General features: G+C 41.6%; 1 protein-coding gene and 1 long non-coding RNA gene across 3 annotated transcripts in view; one reads left to right on the top strand and one right to left on the bottom strand.

Moving 5' to 3' along the window:
- Positions 1-1,079, top strand: part of LOC142660915 (uncharacterized) — an 82,878-nt gene extending 81,799 nt beyond the window's left edge. For both annotated transcript variants that reach the window (XR_012850586.1, XR_012850585.1), the window contains exon 5: positions 849-1,079. This is a non-coding gene — a long non-coding RNA (uncharacterized LOC142660915). The remainder of the gene's footprint in view (positions 1-848) is intronic.
- Positions 1-14,406, bottom strand: part of OCLN (occludin) — a 50,181-nt gene extending 35,775 nt beyond the window's left edge. The window contains exons 1-4 of the mRNA XM_075837964.1: positions 14,196-14,406; positions 5,850-5,933; positions 4,007-4,676; positions 748-909 (exon numbers count right to left, since the gene is read on the bottom strand). Of these exons, the coding sequence (XP_075694079.1) occupies positions 748-909; positions 4,007-4,676; positions 5,850-5,899 (882 nt within the window). The 5' untranslated portion in view covers positions 5,900-5,933; positions 14,196-14,406. The remainder of the gene's footprint in view (positions 1-747; positions 910-4,006; positions 4,677-5,849; positions 5,934-14,195) is intronic.
- Positions 14,407-18,099: the final 3,693 nt, after the last annotated feature.

Here is an 18,099-nt window from a genome sequence, read left to right as displayed (position 1 = left end):
AGACAACTGAGAATACGGGAATGTTCACACAACCTATTTTCAGCTGTTTTTCGGGCCATAAACAACGGCTAAAAATGTAGGGGCTGAACGCCTACAAACATCTGCCCATTGATTTCACAGGGCGTTTTTTACCCGGCCGTTTTTAAAAATGGCTGCGTAAAAAAAACGCCTCGTAAAAAGAAGTGCATGTCACTTCTTGAGATGTTTTTGGAGCCGTTTTTCATTGATTCAATAGAAAAACAGCTCCAAAAACAGCCATAAAAAAAAACACCGCAAAAAAACGCTAGTTTGATTAAAAACGGCTGAAAATCAGCAGTGGTTTTCCCTTGAAAACAGCGCTGTATTTTCTGATGTTTTTTGTTAAGCGTGAGAACACACCCTTAGAGTGTCATATAATGGGCATAAATCAGGTTATTCCTCATGTAAACACATGACAGCTTATTCTGAAAAGTCACCTGAAAAGTTAGGTATGCTATAATGAACATATCAAGAACCATCAGGGCAACCACAAGGAACTTGACATTCCCTCCAGCCTGCATTATTATTTAATAGTGCTTGTTTTATCGGTTGCAATTTCAAAGTACACTTAATAGGATATTTATGCAATCCTCTAATATAATGCCTTATCTGACTCCAATCCAGAGGTTAGCTAATCTTCATTAAATGTCATCTGCTTGAACTAAACTTTCTGTGCAAGTATAAATCGCTCCATAAATACATAGAATAGCAGCACAGTTCTGCTCTTACCCACTCCTCCACATTTGGATCTCCCTCTTGCTCAAACTTTCTTTTCTTCCATATAATGTTATTCTTCCCATAGTTATGGATCTTCCTCCTTGTCTTCACAGCAAAGAAGATAATAATGGCAAATGCCACAACTATCAAGAACCCCAGGACAATAGCAATAGCCTAGAAAGAGAAAAAAAAAATAACGTATTTTAGATTGTTTTGTCTTGTTGTTTTTACATTTCCAGTCATAAGACATGCTGTTCGTGGACCCAGGCACATTTATCTTTATTTAAGAGCAGCGCCATTTTTATTCTTGTTCTGTGACTGCTAATAACTAAATAAAGATGAATTAAAGAGGACCTATCACTAGGCCATATAAGTTGAACTGGTTAACTGACCTGAGTAGTGCAGTCTCCATGATACGCAGCGCCGTTTTTCCTGGACCCCCCCCCCCCCCGGTCCAGAGCGATGGACCACTGTTTTGACTCCCCATATGCCGATTTGCTGTAGTTAGGGTAGAGCTAGTTTGAGGGTATTTCACGCCCTGTTGGCTAACTACAGCAAAATACCATAGAGGGAACACAACAGTGGGCCATATCACTGAAACGGGGGTCCAGGAAGAAAAAACAAACAAAGCCGTGCTGGAATCAGGGAGACCGTGTTATGCAGGTCAGTAAACCAGTTCAACGTATATGACCTAGAGACAGGACCTCTATAAAGGGGCATAAAACAACAGCTTACAATGGTTGCGTGCACGTTTATGTTAGATTAGGTGGATTTTTTTTATTCTAAATATTGGCATACTTGTGCCATAGCCATGAGGTGGTGTAAGGAAGAAAATGGAGTCTCGTATGTGGTGAGGTTCACCAAATGGATAATGTAACCTGTGGCATATTGATACTTAAAAATGGAGAGCAAGAAGGATCAGTGGTAGGAAATGTTGCCTTTCAGCACTTGGATCCTAAGCCAGAATTTGATCAAGGGCACGATCTGCACATAGATTGTATTTTCTCCCCATTTATGAGTGGATTTCCTCCCACAATCAAAAAAAACATAGAAAAAACAAACATGCTGATAGATTAATTGGCTACCCATGAAATTGGCCCTTGTGTGATTAAAAGATAGGAAAATTTAAAACGGTGGCAGTGGGGACAGGGGACTGATGTGAGTAGGGCTGGGCAGTTTACTTCTAAACAAGAAGTAAATGGGGTGGGCATTGAGGACACTGTGGACCAATAGGATGCCTGAAACGCCCGTGCATAGCAGAAGTCCAGCAGAATCTGAAAATATGCGGCGAGCCACACAGACCGGAGAAGCAGAGTGATCTAGTGTGTATTTTATTATTAGGCTCAGGGAATCTATATTAATTAAATGGCGTGACATGCAAATAGGGGGCATGGCATGCAAAAGGGTTGTGGCCTGAAATTTGTATATTAATCATAATATTGCTTACATGTTCAGTTAATCATGATCATAATCGCCCAGCCCTAGATGTGAGTGACAACGATCTCTGTAAAGCGCTGTAGAAAATTTTGGTGCTACAGAAAACAAGATAAATTACTCGTTCCCCACTTATAAAGCGTTGTTCTTACAACCCTTTTGGTATATGTGCCCCAGTGTGTCCGGGAAGCAGAACGAATACTATGGGGGAAATTTATCAACTTTTGTATACCACTTTTCGGGCGTAGAAAAGGCGCAAATATTTAAACTTTTGTGCTGTTTCCGCTGCTCACTTTTCTAAGCAGTGGGCAAAGCGGAAGGGGCGGAAGTTGTAGCGGAAATCTAGATTATACTCTGTGGCGCACAGACAGCTGAAGATGTAACAAATTAAGAGGTGTGTGTCTCTGAATACATTTGTCACATCTTACTCCTGCGGGATTTACACGAAGACTGGCGTATGAAATGCCAGTCTTAGTAAATCTACCTCATAGACTTTTATTTAGACATACGCAAAAGGCTATGAAAATCTTATAAACAGTTTTTTTATTTTATAAATGTATTTGGACATTCTAAACATTTTCCTAATATAGTTTTACAACAAAAAAAAAAAGAAGTGCATTTTGATTTTACATTTCAGCATCTATTATACATGAACACTGTAGAAAGATGCTGTAAGCAAAATCCGTCAGTTAGATGGACTGACTGCTCAGCTGACAGCGACTTCTCTGACACACAATCTTGGGATGCCCTAACACGAATAAAAAGTTTAGTAAAGAAAAAAAAAAAGGTTATCATTGCCTTTATGATGGCCAAACACCTTCAATAGCTGTTGGCTGACAATTTATTTTGACCTCCCCATGCACATGCATGATAGGTTCGACCAAGCATGCATGTGTTTTCAATAGGAAGAGGGGAGTAAGCCACTGCCAGGCACCTCTTGCAGCGGCATATTTCACGGAGAACAAATGGATAGGATATATTTAAAATTCTAAATATCAGATTCCCCCCCCCCCCCCCCTGAACGCCGACCAAACATCTAATTACACATTAATCTAAATAGAGTATGCCCCCTTTAGTCTATGGGTGCACTGGATGTGAGCAAAGGGAACGGTCCCTGAAATATTTGCAACATATAGGCTTTGAAATTCCATTTTGCTCAGACAAAAATGTTAAAAAAATTTACATCCCCACAAAAACATGCTTGAAGACCTGGTCAGCCAGTAAATAGATCAAAGTTTAAATAGACAAATAATGTCCTGGCAATGTAGAACACTTGCAAGATCTGCAGTACCTTTTTTAACTCACCAATGCTACAGTACATACACTGTAAACAGCAAGTTCTTAAAGGAAATGGCAAACGAACAAAGAAAGAGATCCTTCTCTGATAGTATCAAGTGCATATAACTACAGGAATAGAAGTTATAAAACGTACATTTCCAATGCAGTTGTACATATAGGTTAAATGTCGCCCCTATAGAAAACATTGTCTAGCTTAAAACGCTATGGACACCTTTCAAACACATTTTTACTAAAAATAAATAATCAGTATGCTTGGTGCAACTTTTCAATTACTTTTTAGTAAAACTTATTCTTACTTTTTGAGATACAGCTGTTTTAGTCATCGGGACTTCAGGGCATAGAGAATTATACAGCTGCTCTGTATAGGGAATACAGAGCAGCTGTATCTCAAAAAATAATTTTTAATAAAAACCATTAAGAAAGTTGCACTAATCACACAGACTAAACTTTTTATTAAAAAAATAATAATTGGCTTTCAAAAAGTGTATATAGCCTTCAAGAAAATCTGACATTGTAATATAAAAACACAGATTCTTACCTCTTGAGGTTCCACCACACAGTAATGGTAGAGATATTGATTAATAAACACTCCAGAAGTTGCAGGAGTATAGAACTGACTGCATATTGATAAAATCTGATTGTAGAAGGCTGATCCCGACGCTTGGGCTACAGGATTGACTCCTATGAGATAGACAATTGTAGCAATGAAGACCAATCCTCCCATGATTCCACTGACAATAAGGACAATCAGGTAGAATCTTCTAGTGGTAGAAGTGTGTGTCCTTGTTACAGTCATTACAAAGATTACCATACCACATATAAAGCAAAATGCAGCCATGGCAAGGATGAACCCTTTGGCAGCACGTGGATCAGTGTAGTTCCCTCCATAAGCAAAACCATAGCCCGTCTGACCTCCTCCAAAACCATAGCCATTGTATCCACCAGAATATCCACCAGAATACCCTCCCATGCCATATCCCATAGACTGTCCAGTGATATCCAAGTCCCATGGTAACGTGGACGCTACACATGCAAAGATTCCCACACACATGACTACAATGAGGATGGCCATTATCCTGATGATCCCCGGTGGAGAACTCCATTTGTAGAAGTGCTGAACTTCATCCTCTGGATAATAGGAGTATGCAGGCTGTGAAGGCATCTTCCCTCCATACATGTCTTGACTGGGGGCATAAATAGATGGTTTGCTGCAAGAATGTGAAAATTGGTTTAGAACAGGAGACAGAGGTTTTTTTTTTCAAATTAGAGGCAGACTCAATCAATCTTTAGCCCTTTTCCTGATCGGTTCGTAAAATGGAGAAATCCAATATCACGGATATTTAACAACTTTTATCCTTGATTACTATACGATCGCTAACAAACAGTGATTACAAAGGAGGCCCGACATGCTGCAGTCATTTGTTTTCACAGTTATGGAAAACTTCTACCTCAATCCCTCCTTAAAACTGTACAGGTTGATAAATAAGTCATGTGTGCATCATAAAACATTTTGTACTCCAGTACACCATGGTTGACATGACAAATGAAACCTTAGAACGTAGTAAGCGGAGAGGTTTAAAACCAACCAGTCGATGTATAAACTGTGCATGCTGATGCCACAAGCTACCTTTGTGTTTATTGGACTTTCCTGCTTGAAAGAGAAATAAAGCTTCCAAGTCCTGTTTAACCAGAATACTGCGGAGAGTGTCTCTTTGCGTATCTACATTCCCCAAACTGCTACAATATACACACACATATATATATATATATATATATATACATACACACACACACACACACACACACACACACACACACACACACACACACACACACACACACGGGTGGACATACCATTGGTGCAACCTGTCACCTTGAAGCAGCCTTATTCTATCTATTATATTCCATGTAAATACCTGAGCTACTGAATTTTATGGCTAACAATGAATGGCTGCTAACAGGGAACATTACACTGTCTTGTATACGCTATATTTTGACTGTTCGGGCACTGAATAAAGTATGGTGTATGTTTATGACAGCAAAATTAACATTCCCCTGCAAGTTCAATGGATCACTAAATTATACAGTACATTGTATATTATTTGTAACAGCTCACTGTATGGCTGTATGAAACACCCAAACAGTGAAAGGTATGTATAAAGATCCCTAGAGAGAACGGTATATATAATACATAGACACACACACACACAATGCACAGGGCTCTGCACTCCCCGGACCTACTAACACAAGAACAAGTTCTAGGACTCAATACTACATGTGCATGGTCACACTCTTATCACTTATTCATTGCATAGTAGGCCGTTTCCCAGATTAAGTTTGCATTACTTATCAAATGTTTACTTGGCAAAGTAGATACGTACTACTCATCTGGTCGATAAGGTGGCGGACTTTCAAACGGCCTGGACGTCATTTTTGCAGACAGGGAGGATGGTCACAGAAGGAACCTGAGTTTCAGAAAGAAATAGAAAACAGTAGCACTGTGAGTGACAAAATATACAAGTTATATTCAACCAAGGTCTCAAGATCGGACAACAGCAGGACCTTCTCAGAAGATATGTGGAGGTCATCTCAAATATCTACAAGCAAGGCATTTATACCCCACCTCAGGACAGTGGGCGTGGCCATGCAAATCATTCCTTTTCCATTTGTGATCATCTATGTAATAAGATCCAGTATAGCACAGATACAGCTGACAACTATACAACCATTTTTCCCAGTTTACATAAAGCAGTTTCAGGGTTTATCAGTGCAATAGATGGAAATAGTTCATTCTATGCATTACACAAGCTGTTCTGGATACATAGTTAGCCACAGGAACAAAAATTATTTCTATGACTGTCCTGTATCCAAAAAGGAGGAAGAAATACTTTTCTGATAATAGAGATTGTATAAAAATACCTATTTTAAAAAAGGGGCATTGATGTGCTACAGTCTTTCAGTAGAAGGCTTTAGGCTCATCTAAGCCTACAGGACAATAAAAGGTAGAAAAAAGAATGTATTATTATGATCATCATCTAAACCAAGATCTAAAAGGAGGTCTAATGACACATTGTGCTCCATATATGACAACACAGAGGGAGATTCATTGCAGAATACTATTTAGAAACAAAGTACCTCCTGAACTAGTCAAAAGTCCTATAATTGTTGCGAGTACACAGAACCTCTATTGTTCCAAGCAAAGTATAAGCTCCTTGTGACTTGGAAATTACTACCCCTCCAAAGTTAGACTGTACTTCCAGATTCCGGGTGGAACAATAAGCCATTTTAAATTTCCAAATCAAATTAACTGCATGACGTAAACAAAAAAAAACAAAACATAAAACAAACAACTATTTAAATGCCATCCATATTTTATATCTATGGTTATATTTTCTCCACAAAAACAAAATTTACAATGCGAGGCCTTCACAGAGAACGAAAATACTCGAACCATCCTATGTGAAAACAAACACATACTTTTATATTATATACACACACAGCATAGTTTTCAATATCTGCATCACCAAAAGCAGTAGCTCAGCAGATGGGTTATCAGTCGACAAATTTCTAAAGCACTTCCATAAAAATGGACTGCAGTCAGAGCATGCTGGGATAAGTAGTTTTGCTACAGCAGAGATCTACATGGAAACTACGGATTTATTCTGTACAACTTGACTGCAAATATGTCCTCTCCTTTTTCCAAGAGGCTTAGTCTAAATTAATTGTTTATCATCATCATCATAGACATACGGCTTCGTTCACATCTACGTATGGGCTCCGTTCCGATGGAGCTTTCCGTCGGAACGGAGCCCTGACTGATACATACTGAATCCATAGGTTTGAGTTTCCATCACCATTGATTTCAATGGTGACGGATCCGGTGCCAATGGTTTCAGTTTGTCTCCGTTGTGCAAGGGTTCCATAGTTTTAGACGGGATGAATACCGTAGTCGACTACGGAACCCTGACGCAGATGTGAACATAGCCTAAGCTAGAAGTAGGCCCTCTTGTACAAACAGATATATCATGTTTATGGAGGGAAGGATGTACGAAGGGGCCAGACACTTCGGACACCACTAATCATGGGGAAAACAATAGGATCAGGCAGGTTGAAATCTAACCTATCTAATGTCTGTCTTTAGAAACGGACAGTGGAAAAAAGTACGTCTGTTCTCATAAACACAATTGTCAACAGATTCCACCGATAAAATTCTTGGTAGGTTTCGAGGGATTGCATGGTTCAAAGGTGCGGACAAGTGTAAAGCTCTATAGGCCCAAGATACCGGTCGACAGAATGGCTACTATGCTGGCACCACAAACATTCACACAGACTGCGCAAAATTTCCATATAATTTCCAGAAGGCACAAAGGATAAAAGGCTGCCAGACACATCTGTACTGCTTAACCTTTGGAAAAGCAAAGGATCAAACAGATTAACTTTTAACAGCAGATGTTGGAGGACCATCGGGCCGAATCCATTGAAATGGCGTTTTCTGTGGGACAAAAACCTTTGTTTTATGCTAGTCTGCACAACCTTCCTTGGCAGTCTGTGGAAAGGCATGCAGCTTGTGCCCACATAACATCATACCTCAGCTGCCTACGATCCATTTGCCTTGGCAGGACTTCTGCATATGTGCTGGGCTACGAACATAAGACCTCCATGAGACACTGCATTGCTTTATTGGCGTATGCAGGACTTGCATGTGCTCAACGACAGTAGTGGAAGACTGTGCTATAGAGGAGACGGAGCATGCACGGCCAACTTGTTTTTTCCCTCAAATGGTGAGGTCTAGTGGCAACAGCATATTACAGACTAATGTCTGCAGAAAGTTTAATATTGACACACAGACTATCCTGAAATATGGCCATTATGGAATACTACATACTGGTTTAACACTAGGCTTTGAACCTCCTTAGGCCCTGTTCACACAGAGTTTTTTTACGAGTTCTTTGGCGCGGAAATGGCTCCGCAAAACTCGTCAAAAAACGGCCGAAAATGCCTCCCATTGATTTCAATGGGAGGTGGAAGCGTTTTTTTACCGCGAGCGGATAAACCGCCCATTTCAATCGGTGGGAGACGGAAAAAAAAACGCCTCGACGTGTCTTTTGACGCGTTTTTGTCAAACCAGTGTGCAAAAAACGCCTGGAGCAGATTTTGCAAGAGGAATTTTGCTCCTGCAAAAAACTCAGTGTGAACTAGCCCTTATGGTCAACTCTTAGACAATACATTTATAAATAGCTTCATAGAGAAGCAAATGAATCAATATACCGTAGGACTGCAAACATGAAATTCTTGTGCTCTATTTTGCTAAAGGAACACGCCATGGATCCTGCTGTGAGCACCAGAGCAAAGTCTGTAAAGAGCAAAGTGTGTGTATTGTACTTGGAGGAAGAAGGAGAGGCCGCCTTGCAGGGAGTTTCCTGACAAATGCTTTTCTGAGCCATCTTTCAGGCCAACATTGTTTCAGTTAGGGTATGTTCACATGCAGTGACCAAAAAAAGTCTGAAAATACGGAGCTGTTTTCAAGGGAAAGCAGCTCCTGATTTTCAGACGTTTAAGCCACTCGCGATTTTCACCGCGTTTTTTACGGCCGTTTTTGGAGCGGTTTTCAATAGGGTCAATGAAAAACGCTTCCAAAAACGTCCCAAGAAGTGTCCTGCACTTCATTTGACGAGCAGTCATTTTACGCGCCATATTTTGACAGCGACGTGTAAAATAAAGGCTCGTGGGAACAGAACATCGTAATTCCCATTGAAAGCAATGGGCAGATGTTTGTAGGCGTATTAGGGATGTTTTTTCAGGCGTAATTCGAGGTGTAAAACGCCCGAATTACGTCTGAAACCACTGCGTGTGTACATACCCTCAGCCAATGATTTATTTATTTCTGTCCAACAAGTATAGATCATCATGTTTTATTAGTCAACCAGCTCACAGTGATAAGCACTCATCTCCTCCATACACAACCATGAGATCAATGCGATTACCAACCAAAGGAATTTCTGTACTTGGCTGCCAACGATGGAATTTTACATAGACAGATTTATTGTAATACGCCACAACTTAAAAACTCAAGGCAGTTTGCATTAGAAACTTTGCAAGTTTCTCATAAGTTTGAAAAAAAACAAGCAGGTACACAAAACTTGTAAGGTTTCCTGGAGTAATAAAAACGAATACTTCCTTATTGCAAGTTGTCAACAGCTTCTATGGTGTACATTTAGTTAGGTGTTGTGTGCCAATGGGACATTCAGTTCAAGGTTCAGTCAATGCAGTCTGAGCCACTGTAAATTGAGAAACCGGAGTGATAAAGATTATCTTTGTACAGCAATGGCTGCTTGTATATTGACAGAATCTCTAGGCTGGCTCAAAAACTTTTGGCACGTTCTTTTTTTCTCCTTTTTTATGGGACTGCGAACGCAACTGTGTTTGTACTTCTTACTATTGTGCAATAAAATAAAATGGCACAATATGAACATTATGTCTGTGGTAATAAAATCTATTCCAATCAGTAGCATTTTGTTCTATAAGGCTGGGTTCACACGACCAGGTTACGTCCGTAATGGACGGAACGTATTTCGGCCGCAAGTCCCGGACTGAACACAGTGCAGGGAGCCGGGCTCCTAGCATCATAGTTATGTACAACGCTAGGAGTCCCTGCCTCGCTGCGGGACAACTGTCCCGTACTGTAATCACGTTTTCAGTACGGGACAGTAGTTCCACGGAGAGGCAGGGACTCCTAGCGTCGTACATAAGTATGATGCTAGGAGCCCGGCTCCCTGCACTGTGTTCGGTCCGGGACTTGCGGCTGAAATACGTTCCGTCAATTACGGACGTAACATGGTCGTATGAATGAACCCAGCCTTATTGACACATTTACCCAGCATACATTGCAATTTCTTATTCAACTATTATCACCAGGGTAAGCAGAGTCTGGCAGAAGCAGTTAAAATTTAGCATTGCATAGTGGCCATTCCAAAAAAATGCCCGGGCAGTGTCCACTAAACTAGGAGCTGCTCTTACACAGTGACATTTAGCTCTGGCTCAGAGAGGGGGCCCCCCAAGCGGGGAACCCACTCTATGAGACACATAGGCCCAAATTGGACATATAGATCAGTTTTCCTTCAAAAGAAACCGTAGGAATACTAAACATGACTTCATCGTGTGAATAGCCCCCTGAAGGGAACGTTCACATTGAAAAATCTGTCATTGAGACATGTCAACAGAGGTCACTGGTGGGAGTCGGTGCTCTATGACCATCACACATTGCGAGAACGAAGGGGCCATAGTGCTCCTCTGAGCATCGTGCCCCTTTTTTTTTTTTTTAACCCTGAGAGCTTCAGATCTCAAAGTGTGTCATCAGAACATCCAATTTACTGCAGTGAAACTACTGGACATGCACACTCACCAATTAAGTTTTCTGACATGTCTCCCTGACTGAAAATATGTGAGTAATGATTATATCTGGCATAAAATCTTTTATCAGCTGAAAAAAAAAAAAAAAAAAAAAAAAAACTGTTTTAGGAAAGTATAAGGGTATGTTCACATGGCATCTGCCCATTGATTTCAATAGGGCGTTTTTTACGCCTCATTTTCAAAAAACGGCGTGTAAAAAGACGCCCGCGAAAAAGAAGTGCATGTCCCTTCTTGAGCCGTTTTTGGTGCCGTTTTTTATGGACTAAAAAAACAGCTCCAAAAACGGCCGTAAAAAACGCGAGTTGCTAAAAATAAAAAGTCTGAAAATCAGGAGCCGTTTTCCCTTGAAGACAGCTCCGTATTTTCAGACGTTTTGATTTTGTGTGTGCACATACCCAACGACGCATAAGTAGATATGGATTGTAGGTGCATCAGCATACTTGCCAATAAAACCGATTTCACAGGATTTTACCTAAATGCTTATAATATAATATATAAATATGCTTATAAGATAATGTTGAACACCCTGTGCTTGCTAAGGGACAAGTTCATCAATGAATTTGATAAGATGCATCGCTGCATTCAGGGTAAATTGAATCAGGAGTATATGTGTGCGGGAAGGGTCCACCAAGATAGAACAATAAAAGACCCAAAGAAACTCTCATGTCTGTCAGTCTAGAATTGTAATAACAAAAACTAAAAAACCATATTAGAGTGGACAAGAGCAATAGAGACAGAAGGAACGGCCAACACCATGTTTGTTAGAACATAGAATATGGGCCAACACCCCAGTCTTATATTTATTCTTCAGCGATCATTAATGCATCATTGCTAAAATACTAACACCTCTTGCACACGACCGAGTTTGGGCCGTGAAAAACGGTCCGAGTGTCGGAAGCATTTTCAGGCTCGACCGCGGTACAGGTGAATGGGACTCCTGCCATCATAGACATTTTATGATGCTAGGAGTCGGACTCCCCACGGAACTCCTGTTCCGTACTGAACAAAATGATACAGTATTTAACAGATGTTCCGTGAGGAGGCAGAGACTCCGAGCATCATAAAATGTCTATGATGGCAGGAGTCCCGTTCACATGTACCGCGGTCGGGTCGGGAAATGCGTCCGACACTCGGGCTGTTTTTCATGGCACGAACTTGGTCGTGTGCAACTGCACTAAAGAGATAAACTATAGCTACAGCTCAACTGTAAAACCACTTCTCAAAATGAAGCTGTACCAGTGGCCAAGGCAAATCTGCCACTTTGTAGAGGCTGCTCTCTTATCTGGCTATTGGAGGAGGGATCCCCCACCACTATATAAGATACATATCATAATAGGGTATTTGACAACCCTATAAAAAGGGAACGAGTCACTACATTTTAGGGCACTAAACCACCAGCATGTCATTATACTGCTGGGGTTTAGCATTTTGTTATAATACAGCGTGCGCTGCATGTCAATGACCAGAGAAGAGTCCTGAGAGGAGTCCGGGTGTAATGACCGCGGCTTCATCGAAGCACTGAGAAGGAGCAGGATGCCATTAGGCTCATCTTAAGATTCTTCTCTGGTAATTTATATACAGCGCACACTAGATTATAACTTTTTAGGCAAAATGCGAAAAACTGGCAGTTTTAAGAGGGACATGTTTAGGACACTAAATTTAGTGACAGGTTCCCTTTAAGCAAACCCTTGTCAACAAAGTAATTGTAGCAAGTAATAACAGAGATATGGAAACAAACATCGAAGGGTTATTTCATAAAAAGTAAGACAGACTTTCCGTGCCATATTGCCACAAATCAGTGATTCCCAATCTTTTTTTTATCATGAGGGGAATGCCTAAAAAATTATTTGCAAATAAGCGTGGTCTAGGGATGGGTAAAGTAGCCTATAATTCTTGCCCAGCGCTGTATTCTGGTTGCGATTTGTTACAGCTTTGCCTATCCCAGTGCCAACTATCTTTGAGCAGGCTGCCATCTCCACTGTAAGGGTATGTTCACACTGCAGCTTCCGTAACGGCTGAAATTACGGGGCTGTTTTCAGGAGAAAACAGCTCCGTAATTTCAGCCGTAATGGCATGTTGAGGCGCTTTTTGCTGCGTCCATTACGGACGTTAAATGGAGCTGGTTTTCCATGGAAAACGGCTCCATTTACGTCTGAAGAAGTGACAGGCACTTCTTTGACGCGGGCGTCTTTTTTACACCCCGCCTTTTGACAGCGGGGCGTAAAAAAAATGACCGTGTGCACAGAACATCATAAGACCCATTCTAATGAATGGGCAGATGTTTGCCAACGCTATCGAGCCGCATTTTCGGATGTAAATCCAGGCGTAAAACGCCCGAATTACGGCCGTAAATAAGCCGTGTGAACATACCCTATGAGTGACCGTTTTTACAGCTGCTGTATTCCGCTTAATTTGGGATACTTTGCCATAGACGTTGGCCCATCTTCAGCTCTCCAGTAGGACAGTAGATGAAGCGACAAAGTTCATGAATTTCTCGTGCCCCCTGGTTCTAGTGATTAGAACTTCTCACTTATCTCAATGATAGGTCAGTTGTACACGAATTTTATCAAACGTAAGATCTAGTTATACGGAGCAAGACAAAACAATGCAACGACTCCAATTTTATACCGAAGAACATAAAGGCTTTTTATTCGCATAGATTGCCGTATTATGGAGGTATCTTCCTCTAGAACCAGTGCCTACGGGGCCAACGTGCGATTATTGATCATATCCATGACATGTAACTGACAAGTCTTAGGTGGGACATTGATCAGACTTGTCATGGATCTTCAGTATGTGTTCACACTTGTATAAAATACTTTGTACGGTTATGACTTATGGTTTTATTCATGCCTCTATGGCCAGCTATACTGCAAGCACAACACAAAAGACAAAAGAGCTAGGGGCTGTCCCAAAGGAAATGTCTCCTTCCTTGCGGAGATCAGTTCCCAGCTTTGGCAAGATATTTTTCTAGAAAACAGAGCCCAAAAAATACAGCAATGTGAATAAGCCTTTAAAACAGGTGCACTTATTTACAAGGGAAGTATACCAATACTAAGTATCAAAACAAATATGGATATACAATGCAACAAATAAATACACAACATGGACCTCTCCAGAATCCTGCTTCCGATCACTTCACCCAGGTTGGGATCCTCTCATATGACCATGTTGAATGCTGGTGCTTGTAGTTCCACAAGAAATGCAAAATTACAGGCAGGTGCATTGCACTGCAGGTCAGATTAACGTGCGATTAAATCGTTTGGATCACCTAATCGAAGCAATCACAACAGGTACAATAAGATGAGACGTCTCACCTCTGTCAGGAGCTGAAGGTCTCCTCAATGTCCACACAATGAGGGTAAATATCGGAGCTTGGTAAAACTTTCCACACCAGGCGCAGCGTTGCCTCTTCTATTACACTCCTGGCACAGGGACTACTGGAGCCGCACAATAAGCCCTGCCCCCATTTTCTCTGTGCCTTTCCCCTCCCCCACCACCCTGGGGAACCGGGCGTGGCAGCTGAGCGTTGTACACCTGAAACTCAGAGGAACAGGTTTCACCGCCGGCTCCTCACTCTCAGCTGGGACCGGTTTCTAGGTCGTGTAATTCCTGCTCTGTGTGACAGGAGTCCCTGTGAGTGATGGCTGCCAGGGACATGGCAGATGTGAGGGCAGGTAAAGGGATGGTCAGCCAACAGGTGGCCCCTCATCTCTAGTACAGGTTGTCATGTGTTTGTATGTGGGGATTTTATGAGGGCAACGCATATTATTTGACACCAGGCACAGGTATGAATGTAAATATGAAGTAACGTCTGTGTGGTAATGGCGCTGAGGCTCCAGTCACGTCGTGTTATTGCTTTAAGTTTATCCTGTACATTAGGGAAGTGCCTGATGTACACGATAAATGTGGTCATAGGGCTCCATTATCCCGACCGAGACCATAAGGGGCTGGTAAGTTATGCTATAACATAGGAGCCTATGGGTGATGCCACTGTATGGTGTCCGTCACAGGTATACGTTAAACAGATGCCTCGCGGAGCTCCCAACATAACTGTTCATATGTGGACAGTGATGTCAGGGGCTTCCCCAGAGCCGGAATACTCTGCCGGAACATGGCCAGGGACTTCGGTTTTGCGAAGCTCCTGATGTCACTGTCCACATTTGGGCCTTTCGTCCGAGGTATATGTCTGGAGATTTCAATGTCCGCCATATTCCTCAATTTTCCAATACACAATGGGGCAGGTTTAGTAAGCTGTGAAAGTTTTAGGCCTCGTTCACGCTGATTTTTTTTTATTTTTTTAATGCAGAAACTGCCTCCCATTGATTTCAATGAGAGGCGGAGGTTTTTTTTTCCCACGAGCGGAAAAACTGTCTCGCAGGAAAAAGTGACATGCCCTATCTTTGGGCGTTTACATCTCTGACCTCCCATTGACATCAATGGGAGACAGAGAGAGCCTTTTTTCACAGTGATTTTGTCCGTGGCGCTCAATGGCCGTGGGCGAAAAAACATGGCAAACGGCGTGCAGGCAGATCAAAATCCAGAAAGAATTTTCTGCCTGCAAAAAACTATGTGAGAACAGGGCCTTAGACGGTGTAAACTAAGGCCTTATCCACACACAATGGAATTTCTGTAGAAAATTTCTGCAGCAATTCCGTTGAGTCAAAGGCTTTCCGTTGCGGCAAAAACGCATTTCCTGCGGCAGAAAAAGGTCCGTAAATTGCTGTATTTTTCCCAATGTTAGGAGATGGAAACATCAGCTATGAAAAAATGCAGCAATTCTGCACACTTTCCTTAGCAGGAATTGAAATGCTGCGGTCCGAAAACATGCACCGCAGGTCAATTTAATCTCGGAAATTTTACGCAGCGTGTTGATTACATTTGTTAAATCTCATCCACTATGCTGCTACTGTAATCTGCTGCCTTTTTTCCGGACGGAAAAAGCACAGCATTTACGTTACGTGTGGACAAGCCCTTAGACAAGGCAGTCAGAAAATGCGCCAAATTTATCATAGAGGTGCATGCTGTATAATGGATTTGGTGCATCTAGCTAGACTCTTTTCGTCTCCTTAGACCACCTTTGATTTGGATTATTTAGCGACATAATTTTCTGCTAGCTCTTTTGCGCGTTTTAAGCATAAGCCCTTTCCCGCTAAGCCCTGTCCTTTTTTTTTTGCAGTTTTTTTTTTTATAGTTTCTAGAGCGGTGCAAACAACTGTTCTAAAATGAAATGCAACAAAACGTGGCACATTTTTCGACACGTTAGTAAATCTGCCCCATTATACTTTAATAGGAAAAAGCAGATGAGGAACGTTCACATCATACAACTTCACTGACGATAAAGATGATTTATTATTTTATTTATGAACAATAAACTTAAATAATTTTGATTGTTCTTTTAGGGTGCGTTCATGCGTAGCAGGTGTTTGCCATGCAGGTTTAGGGCTTATGCACGCGGCAGAGTATGTAGATGAAATTTGAGGCAAACAGTGGAGGCCACATAGAACGCATCAAAAATCGCATGTGGTTTTACTGCAGTTGCAGTTTTTGCTGGCATAACGTCTTAAATGTGTTTCACCTGTCAAAACCGCAGCAAATCTCGGTAAGGCCATTTTCTGGCAATTCAAACTGCACCAAAAAAAAACAACTTCTAAAAATGCCAACTTTATTACGTAACTTTACGTGAAACAGATGGAGCTGAGCCAGCGACATCACCCCTGGGTGACAGCTGGATGTTACAGCTGGCACCATGAGGTATCGGCCAGGAACGGAGCTAGCCTCCGATCTGACCGATTAACCCCTCACATGCTGCGTTCAATAGAGATCGCAGCATGTCAGGAGTTTATAGCCATCGGCACCCCAGCAACGTGATCGCTGGGTTGCCGGTGGCTGCAAAGGGCGATCGGAGGGCTAATACTTACCTCCCGGTCTGCCAATAAGCGAATCCTCCTATGCCCCGTCGTCGGCGGGGCTCAGGAGGCTTCCGGTACCCTCGGCAAGATGGCGCCGGCTCAGCTTCCGGCTCAGAAGCTGAGCCGGCGTCATCAGCAGTGGGTGTCCGCTGTATGTTACAGCGGACACCCCGATCTATCGGCAGGAACCGGAGCTAGCTCCGATTCCTGCCATTAACCCCTTCAATGCAGCGATTCAATGCAATCGCTGCATCAAAGTGGTTTGTATGAAATCAGCAGCCCTGCCATGCGATGGCAAGGCTGGCGACTGTTACTATGAAAACAGGATGCCTAACAATGGCTTCCTATCTGCCATTATGGAAGCCGATTAGGCCCCGCCCGGAGGCGGAGCCTGATCGGCTTGCTGTCCGTGAACAACTTACAGTTCTAATACATTGCACTACATAGGTAGTGCAATGTATTAGAACATCAAACAAACAGTTGGACCTTCAAGTCCCCTAGTGGGACTAAAGAAAAATGTAAAAATAAAAGTTGTAAAAAATACAATAAAAGTTTCAAATAATAACACAAAACACAATCGCCCTTTTTCCCTTATCAAGTCATTTATTATTGAAAAAAATAATAAAGCCATACATATTTGGTATCGCTGCGACCGTAACGACCTGAACTATAAAAATATTATGTTATTTATTCCGCACAGTGAACGCCGTAAATAAAACCTAAAAAATACTGACATAATTGCTATTTTTTGGTCACTTTGTCTTCCAAAAATTGAAATAAAAAGTGATCAAAAAGTCGCATGTACCCAAAAGTGGTGTCTATAAAAACTATAACTGGTCTCGCTAAAAACAAGCCCTCATACAGCTCCGTCGACGAAAAAATTAAAACCGTTATGGCTCTCACAACTTGGCGACAGAAAATATCCATTCTCTTTACAAAAGTTATTTTATTGTGCAAAAAGTTGTAAAACATAAAAAGTGCTATAAATGAGGTATCACCGGAATCGGACTGACCTGCAGAATAAAGGTAACATGTCATTTATAACGCATGGTGAACGCTGTATAAAAAGAATTAAAAAAATATGCCAGAATTGCTTTTTTTGGTCACCTTGCCTCCCAAAAAAAAAGGATAACAAGTGATCAAAAAGTCACATGTACCCCAAAATGGTACCAATAAAAACTACAGCTCGTCCCGCAAAAAAAACAGCCCTCATACCACTACGTCTATGAAAAAATTCAATTAGTTAAGGCTCCAATAAGCCAGGAAATAAAAATATGCAGTTGTGCCGACCCGAGGGGAATGTTTCTTC

This window comes from Rhinoderma darwinii, chromosome 1, assembly GCF_050947455.1.
Source record: "Rhinoderma darwinii isolate aRhiDar2 chromosome 1, aRhiDar2.hap1, whole genome shotgun sequence".
NCBI lineage: Eukaryota > Metazoa > Chordata > Amphibia > Anura > Rhinodermatidae > Rhinoderma > Rhinoderma darwinii.
This window is presented reverse-complemented; position numbering and strand designations above follow the sequence as displayed.